Consider the following 9,858-nt stretch of genomic DNA (forward strand, 5'->3'; position numbering starts at 1 on the left):
CAAATCGCAAACGGAGAAAGTACCATATAGATCAGGATTACAGTGAGGATAAATGGTTAAAGCTCCTGAGCTTTCCATATTAGGATGGCAATCTAAATTATGACCTCCCACTTGAGTAGGAAAAAAAGCAAAAACAGATGCCTATTTCATATTAAAAATAATGTGTTGTTTGGTTTTGAGTTCCATGTTGTAGGACAGAGTTGGGGAACCTGTGGCTTTCCATGTGTTAACATTTTGAAATCAGATCCATGAGAAATCCTGTTTTGTTGGTTGTTTCATGAAAACCAAGTCAGAAGTTTCAGTAAAATACAACATGCTAAGTAAAACTGACAGTGAAGGTTAGCAAGAGATCATGAGGAGAAACTGGAGGCTAACCAAGTAGCAGAGATTAAGGCAATTGGGAGTTTATGTACTGATTCTAAATGAATATGCTTTCCCAGTCCTTTATAATATTACAATTTAGATCAGTCAAATGGGTGGATTGTAATTAATTGTTACAAGTGAGAGATGGCCAATTTCAAGACATTCATGAAGGATAAATTTCTTAGTAGGTGTTGGCCATGATAGCTGAATGGATCTTCCATGTTTAGAAGGAGCTGTATCTTTGGTTATCAGATCCTGAGGGTGGAAGAAAGGAAATTTATTATCATCAGAGGTTGCATACAAAAGTTTGGGCACCCCTAGCCAAATTGTATTTTTCAATGAATTCCTAACAGAAGCTGACACAAGCCACACATGATACAAAGTTAAACATTACATCCTTTTTTGAATTTGAACACATACTATTTATGTGAATTTTTTTTACAAATTCAGAATAAGAAAACAATTATTATGGCATATACAGACATTTGAAATACTTGCTTTTTTATTGTGAAGTTATTAATAAGAGCCAAAAGATGATTGACTTATTAGACCTACAGTTAGGTGGAGGAAAACTTACTGAACAAATACTGTCAGTTTTATAACCACTTAGGTTGTGATAGTTGTTCTATCTACTTTCAACAACCATGGGCTTCTCTAAGCAGCTTCCTGAGATTTGAAAACAAAGTTAATTCAGTGTTACAAAGCTGAAGAAGACTATTTAAAAAAATCTCTAAATGCACCTAGGAGCAATTTCAACTATGAGAAACACTGTTAAGATATGGAAGTTACATGGAAGACTGAGAAAATGCTCTGCTAGAACTGCCCCCAGTTTGGTCAGATCTGCAAAACAGAACCTACTGATCAAGGCAAGAACCTGCTGTAAAGTTTAGCTGATGCAGGAGTACTTTTTTATGGCTCCACAGTACATGATTGCTTATGTTAGAATTATCTGTAACAGAGAGTTGTCAGAAGGAAACTTTTCTAAAGGTTATCCAAAGTATGCAAAGAAAAGTTTTCTTTTTTTCCAGTTTTGGAATGATCTTCACAGTGCCCAGCTTTGAATGTAATTAAAAGTATTTAGGGAGATTTCAAATACTCAGTGCATGGAAAGAAACATAGGCATATTTTTGACTTAGAAGAGTTCTTCGAGAAAGACTGGGGGGGTGGGGGAGGGGGTATGGAATCCAAAAACAAAAATAAAAAAATCCTTAGCTGGCTACAGAAATGCTTGGAACCATGTTCCTTGTAGAGCCTGTGTCAGTTGGTGTTTACTTAAGAATTCATTGAAATATACAATCTGTCCAGGTGTGCCTAAACTTTTGATGATCTTTGACCATCACTTAACATAGAAAGAGCCACGAGGAGTGGGTTACACAAGATAAAGGAGTGGGTTACACAAGATTTATTTGTTTATTTGATTGATTGATTTATCCTGCCTTTATTTTTTATCAACTCAAGGCAGCATACATATCTATTGCTCCCACCTCCTATTTTCCCCACAACAACAGCCCTGTGAAGTGGTTTGGGCTGAGAGAGAGTGACTGGTGCAAAGTCACCCAGCAGGCTTTCATGTCTAAAGGAGGCCTAGAACTCACAAATTCCTGCTTTCTAGCCTGGCACCAGAGTTGGTTTCATGATCATAAAAATTAAATGTAATAGATGGGTTCATAGATTCTATTTAAATGAGGTTTTGCTTAACCCAGTTTATTAAAGAAGCCAATCACAGGTGGTCTCATGCAAGACACTAAGACTTAGTGACTAAAATAAAGTCAAATATATCTTACCACATTGTATAAATCAATATGAAAAAAATTGAGATAAAATTTTAAATATGGCATGAAACATGAAACTAAAGTAAACCTAAGTTGAATTTGTATGTTGGGCATGAAGTATTTTTGGCCCTGAAAGTGTTAGCTTTATGGTTTAATTCGGTCTTTCAAAGGTCAGCTGAAATGGTACTAAATTTGGAGATCTTCTTATTAATATTAAATGCTTTGGAAACCTCTGGCATGCTTTAGCTTTAGTTTGAATCAGAACTTCGCCACTTGGATACTGAAACCCTATGTCCTGCTTCTCTGCAAAGTATAATACCTTAAGGCCTGAGTATTTGAAAGACTCTCTGTTTTATTACAAACCTGTCTATCATTAAGATGTACAGGGGGGTTTCTTCTAAAGATGCCTCTGCTGGCAGAGGTCTATTCATCTGCCATGCAGTAGAGGCCTCCTGCACTCTTGGGAGCTGTGTTTGGCCCTCCTTTCTCTTCCTTTAGAAAAGCATCCAAAACATCTCTTTTATCCACTTTTTTTTAACTTATTTTAATTTGTATTTTATTAGTAGCTGCTTCAAATGCTCAAAACGAGTAGGAAGCTGGTGAATGAAGAAATAAATAATGGAGAAGCACCCTGCTGGAGGAGTATATTTATTCTCTCCCCCCGCCCCCCTTCATTTTCTTTCTGCACTGCAGTCACATTTCCTCCAAAGTTTTTGTCATAATCACAGTGTTTTAACTCTAGCTGGTAGGCAGGAGAGCTGCAAAAGGAAAGCAGTGGATAGAATAGGCATTATTGTCCTTCTACCATCACCAGCATTACCCCTTCTTCTATTACTGGAAGTTGCTTTCCAGTACTATTTTTCAGAGAAGCATTAGCAACTAATATTTGGATACATAAGGCATCCAGGTAATACGTAAATGCAACAAGAGAAAAAAAATCACATTGTGTCCCTTTAAAATGCTATTTTCAGAATATTGTGGTGTCGTTTAGATAACTTAATGTAATTATGGATGTTATAGTGTTGGATTGCCATAAGAGATTGAAAATGCTGTGCAAATTTGTTCCCACAACAACCTACTTCTGAGAACTGAAGATGGCTTTGGAGAAGGCTACCACTGTATTTGTCATTATGAATAATTGGATATAAAAAAGAGGGTTTTTTTCCCCTTACAAATATGCCTAAACAGTTATTTGAATCTGAGTTATATTAGACCTTTTTTGTTTGTTTTAGCTCATCCGTGCATAAAATGTGGATTGCATTAAGATGCACTATTTTAATTTTCTTTGGGGATATGTTTTGCAGACAAGTCTTGATAGTGTTACCTATATTTAATGTGTGTATATAGTTAAACTGAGCTATAGCAAGTTTTGATCATCACTGTTCATGTTTGATATGTTGATTTGTTTGAGTGAGCATGATTTTCACAGCAACATGACTCATCATACAGAGGGAAGATGTCTGAATCCCAGTATCAATAATGCCTTTTTGTTTTACATATGTGATTTACATTATTTCTGTGACCGAAGAAACTGTGATCAAAACAGGGAATGGAAGGACAGAAATGTCTTAAGTCTGAATCAGGGACTATCAAAATAACCAAAGAATTATTAAGAGCATGGGATTTTGTGACCTCATTCATTTCCCTCTTCCCTTAATTGCTAATCTGATCATTGAAAAAAAGGTGTTGGAAACTGTAGGTTGACTTGTAGGCTATGGGCGGTAGTTGCCTTACTCTTACCTTTGAACCTTATTGTTACAAGCTAAGAGAAGCGATGGGCTCTTTCACAGAGCAGCTGTGAGTGCTGGGCATCCCCACTGAACAAGCTCTCTATTAACTGCTCTTGGAAATGACTGGCCAGTTTCCAAACACAGGAGTTCCTAGCTTGGGCTCCAGTTTCATAGCCTCCTCACTACTGCATGCTCACTGATATATTCATCATCTGCTTGGGTTCGCTGCAGTACACGGTCTTGACCGTTTTTGTGTGCAACACATTTCAGCCAATTAATATTTATAGGTTTGGGAATTAAAAAACAGCACCATCTCTTACCACCCCAATTTTGCCTTGAAGCAAATCTGCACTTTGAGAATGTGTATGTTTTAATTGTTTTTGAGCTGCTCCATATGAATATTTTTGTTGAAGAACAACTGTGCTTTGAATGTCCATGCATTTCAAAATTACTGTGTTAGAAACGTGACTTGTCTTTTCTTGCAGCTCCTGAATCCTCATAGTTGGTTGCCCCATCACATGTACAGTGCCTGACTTTTGACCATTGTGGTCATCCTGGTTCTCCATAGATCTTCTTTTATATTGATCTTATTTATTTATTTTGGTTCAAAACTAGTATTGTTGCAGCTTCTGTTGTTTTTGTTACACTTGTTGCATTCTTCCTCCCCCTGAAATGCTTAAAGACTCCCTCTTGCTATCACTCACTTTTGTGTTTGCTTGTTTTTGTTTTTGTTTTCATCCCTCCTCCTTCTATGGTATAGATCAAAGTGGTGAATGCGTTCCGTAGCTCCCTGTATGAAGGCCTCGAGAAACCCGAATCCAGAAGCTCCATTCATAACTTCATGACTCATCCAGAGTTCATCCTCGAGGAAGACGAGCCTCAGACCCCATTCCTCGATGGCACTGATGAAGACTTGGAAGCTGAAGAACTTAAAAAGCAAAGTGAGGAGAGCCCAGGGGAGTCCTCGCCCCTCAACACAAATAACAATGCAATGGACAGCAATATAGCTGAGGACACCATGCCAGAGCCAGAAAGCCCTTTACACAGCTTGGAAACATCAGTTTGATCTCTGAACTTTGACCCTCCTGCTTCCCCTTTCTCTAGGCAACATAGGCACCAATATCTGACCATACACTGCAGCTACTTTGGCCAATTTTCTCTCCATCCTCTTTATGATTTCTTGGCTGCAGGAATCATGGTACCACCTGGGCAGATTGCTTGGCAGAGGTGCCTCCCTCATGAAAGAAATCACCAGTGTGATCATCATCTTCTCAAGTTGGGTACCACATGTCTGTAGTAGTGATTTTTCTTCTCGCTCAAGTTACATGCTTAAATAGAGAAGCTCTAGATTCTCTTTAAAAGTTTGATGTATAACATCTGTGGCACAGTTATGAGATATCTCCTTAATTTTTGTTTATGGAATCAAAATCCCAGATGCTTTTATATGTCCTTGGGAAAATGACAATGAATGTCATGGGAATGTTATTAAGGGGGAGGGGGGTGATCTGAGTAAGGAGTTGGATATGAAAGTGAACCCAGTCTTCCACAGAGTGGGGTGAGGGAAGAAATAGTATTTGTCCTTCTACCATTTTGTTTCTGTTATCTCTTTGTTTCCAGGGTAGTATCAGTCACAGAAGATGAGGAGGAATATAGACAGTTTTAAAGTACATTTTTAAAAAAAGGAATAAGGCTATTCGCTTCTATTGAATAAGGCTAAGTCACAAGAAGATACAATAGTGCCATATATTCTGAGAAATTAAATGTTAAGGGAATATGGTTTTTAATGAAAAGTAACTTCATAGGATTTCAGAGCAAATTATTTTGGAACTCTTTATTACCTGAGATATGTAAGATGTTTATGGGTTACATATTATTTGTTTGATTGGGATTTTGTCATTCTGAATATCAGGTGAATATGTCATCAGTAAGGTAAACATCTCAATCTCTCTGATTCCAAATAAGATGGAACAAGTTTGGGCTTGTTACTTCTGCCCAATTTTCATTTGGATGATTAGAGAGAAGGAGCCAGTTCTTTGGAGAGTGCAAGATATAAAGGTCACCTCTAATAAGAAGCTGTCAGTTCTTAGTTTCTCTTGCATTTTGAATGCTGAAGAGTGAAAAAGTAACAGGGAAAAGTCTTGGGCACAAATACATACGCAGAATGCTTTTTTTCTGTGGAAAATGCAAATGAATCAGTTCTGTACATTTGGGACATATTGAGTAGTGCTGTGGCCCAGCGTACTTTCCTTAGTTGCTAAGAATAAGATTCTCCCCGTTTCTTGTTAGGAGAGGTTTTTCCTTTCTTTGCACCTTGTGCTGAAAGGATGCTTGTCGGTCTCATCTTGATACCGTTGCAGTATTAAGATGCTGATCTGGTGGGAGGTCACTGTTTCAGCCTTGCAGATCATAGCCATGTGGGGCGGGAATGGGATGTCCTGCTGAAACGGCTTGTCCTGAATTTCTGCAAGGGAAGTGGGGCATCCAGACGTGCACTGATTTGGCCCCATATGTCTGTCATTCACAGTGCTTTCCTTGGAAAGTCCTACCTGGAAGCAAAGAGACCCCAAACTGTTCCTCCTCTTGAAGGTGTTATTATCTGGCCACGCTCCCAGCATTCCAGTGTATGGAGCTTTTGCTGGGGGTGGTGCTTTTTATTGCTTTTCCCTTTCCTTTGGAAGAACGCACAGCAGAAACTCCTGTGCCTTGTCTAAGCACTGCCTGTCACACAGGAGTCCTGTCCTTTGCCAAGAGATAAGTGTTCCTTAAGCAAAGACACAATGAACCAAGAAGGAAAATGAATTCACTCTCTCTTGATTCGACCTTTATGCCCAGATCCTTTTACCTGATTGATTGGTCACTGAATTTCATCCTAAGTTCAAAGTAGACTGATGAAGATTCTTTTTCCATAGCTGTTCTTTTCCGGGGCTGCTATAAAGAGGACTTGAAATGCTAGGCTCAGCAAGCTGCCATGATCTGAAAAATGCCCATGACCTATCCTCCGAATTGCAAATAAGGCCCCACGTCATACTCGCCCTCCTTCCTTCCAGATTACATCCACTTCATTCCCTTCATCTGGACTATATACATTGGGAAGAACTGTAGGGAGGGGAACTGCCATTTCTTGTTGTGTAACCTGTCAGATAAGGGGGAGGGCACCCCTTTTCATTTCATTTCATTCTGTTCAAAACATTGCATTGCTTCGGGGGTCATTTTTCTATTTTAAATACTTGCAAAAACAAATGGGGGGTGTTAGGCACCTGCGTGAATATTTGTGAAATATTTGGGGGGGGGATACTGATTTTATTTTTATGTTTGGGTGGTTTTTTTTATTCAAACATGTTTTGGAAGAAGAAGAAACTCACTCCAAGTATCTGTAATTGACAGATTGCAGTGAGGAATCTGGCCAAATTTTTATCCATTTTTTTCCCTTTTTTCTGTCTAGTTTCCTCAGGGGACAGGGGATAATTATATAAATATTATGCAAAAAATATATAGTTTTCTTTAGATCAGAAACATATATTTTTAAGTCAGCCATATGTATTTTGTTTAAAAGAAACAAAGCTGTGAGTTACGTAACTGCAGTGGAATGTAGTCACATGGCTGGCAGTGGAAAACGAATGTTTGGTCAGACTCTTGTCAGCTTCCTTTCTCCGAACAGCCATCTTTGTAATAAAGTCAGTTGTGTTATACAAAAATGTTTTTTTATATAAATTATGTTGATATGGCAGGTTGCTTAAAGTATAAGTGTTTTACTGTGCATACATTTTGAAATGTAAAATAGTTGAGTTTTTCCTAATTTAGGTTCAGTTATAAAACTGGCCGCAGTTGACTGGCTGAAATTACTAAGGACCTGTAGAACATGTGGCCACCAGACAGGACTTTAGATGAAAGTTGCAGATTAATGGACGTGCACACTTGCCCATCGGTCACCTTGCTGGTTCAGTTAATGCTCTCGATCATCTGCTTGGGGAAAGGGAGGGATTTCTTTTCAATTAAATCCCTCCTTATGTCAAAATAGTTGAACAACTCTGTCCAAAGTTGAGAAAAGACAAGTAAACCCAGTCCAGCAAAGATCAGCTCTTCAGAACAGAGTGCACACTTTATATTATGTTATTTTACTTTTACCCTACGCAGCGTTCTTCTGGATGTATCTAGCATCCAAATAAAGCGGTCCCTGCACACAACCCTACTTATAAGTGTAGTCTATCCTTGCTGGATGGGAATGGTGTTAGATTGTAATTTTTTACAACAGTAAGTATACTCTTAGGAACGAAATTATCTTTGCAGGAAGCAAATGATAATGGGGGGAGAAATAATTCAAGATTGTGCCATGCCAGATAGAAGATGAGGTAGCATCCTCTTATGTATGTTGTTATGCTTTGGGATGATTTATTGATTAAAAAAATGAAATGGACCCTGGACTAGTTTTTCATCCAGTTCTTAGGAATATATTCTTTTTGTTAAATAAATTGGCAGATTGGTACCAAAGACATTACATCATTTCTTATGTACAATGAAAAATATCCATTTTCAGGAGCTAAAACTGTGCAATTGGTTCTTTTTATTCTATTACACAGGGATCTGGTTTAGTTTTTAATAGTTTTGTGCAATAAGTTTTAGGAAAATATTATTTTAAAAGGCATTTTCAAGAGGAAAACAAATCTAATTGTAATTTTAGCCATGGGCAATTGTGAACAAAGATTTATACAGTAACCATGTTTTTGGTAACATTTGAACAGTAGTATAAATCTCTAAATGAATGTTCATTTAGCTCTTGATCTATAGACCAACACAAGCACCCTTTATAATGGGGCTGAAAGCAAGTCCACTAAAGATCTCCAATAATTCCAATTCAGTGACCATGTTTCAAGAAAAGTGTTTTTTTTTTAACGGATCAGGATCTGCTGAACGTTGCCTAGTTCAGCATTTTTTTTTTTATGACCCACCATACCTCTTGATGAGATTACAGCAATTGTTGGGATGGTTATAGATCTAAGAACAGCCACAGCTTTAAAGAGTGCAGGAAAGTGACGACAGCTTCCAGATGTGTCATGAAAGTCTTTCATGAATAAGCTTCTGCTCAGAAGGTCACCAGACACTCTAACTCTTTATGAGGGTCTTCTTGATGAAGGACTCTTGGACATCTAGCTCTACCACTAAAGAGAGGACATAAATAGAACTCTCCCTCCAGTCCATGATGCTTTTAGAATTGCTTCAATATTACAGCCAATATAGCTGCACCCTAATATGCTATCCCACTTACTTTTGGGTTGTGCTTTGTAGCTGGCAATATTCCTGTTAACCAAAAACAAAGGAGTCCAGTCTACGGATTCATGTGCCCTTTGAACCCATGGCTAAGACTACTTCTTCAGGTTTTTTTCTGCCCATAAATAAATATATATACAATATTAATATAAATATTGTATATTTATTTAAATATTTTCAAAAGCATGCATATGAGGATTTTAAGTTTCCCCTTTTTCAATAACTAGTATAATAAGCAATGGTATTTTTGTATTAAAAAAAGAAAATGACAAAACAAAAGGCTGAATATTATATGGTATGCATGACAAAATGGTTTCAAAAAAAAGTGTGGTTCAAAGCAATATGTACCCTGGTGTGTTTGCCATATTCTAGAGTCCAGCTTAAAGTGCACCTGATCTGTAATAGCATTTTGATATTATTTAATCTCTATGTACAATGTTTTGCATGTATTTATATGGTTCTTGGGAATTTTTTTTTCTTTTTAGTTGTTTGGGAAAGAATAACGAGAGGGATAGGGTTGGAATGATCGACAATGAGCTTTTTCTGTAACATTTGAAACTTTAAATATAGATGATGCTCTGATTGGAAACAGTATGAGGAAATTAAGCTAATTTGTAAGGTGCAACAGAAGGGGAAAGGGACATTGTTTTGAATAATAAAGCTTGTTTTGCTGTTAAGCAGAATCAATGCACGAGTGCATTGAGAGAATAAACTGTGCCCACATGTAA

General features: G+C 37.6%; 1 protein-coding gene across 3 annotated transcripts in view; it reads left to right on the forward strand.

Moving 5' to 3' along the window:
- Positions 1-9,858, forward strand: part of ATP2B4 (ATPase plasma membrane Ca2+ transporting 4) — a 166,233-nt gene extending 156,375 nt beyond the window's left edge. For 2 of the 3 annotated variants that reach the window (XM_088154284.1, XM_088154280.1), the window contains one exon: positions 4,626-9,858. In XM_088154284.1, coding sequence (XP_088010410.1) covers positions 4,626-4,931 — 306 coding nt within the window. In that variant the 3' untranslated portion in view covers positions 4,932-9,858. The remainder of the gene's footprint in view (positions 1-4,625) is intronic. The other variant, XM_088154281.1, reaches the window with a different exon arrangement.

The sequence above is a fragment of the Python bivittatus genome, unplaced genomic scaffold, assembly GCF_059951505.1.
Source record: "Python bivittatus isolate LINGU-HERP-01145 unplaced genomic scaffold, Pbiv_v1 ctg000700_np1212, whole genome shotgun sequence".
Lineage (NCBI taxonomy): Eukaryota > Metazoa > Chordata > Lepidosauria > Squamata > Pythonidae > Python > Python bivittatus.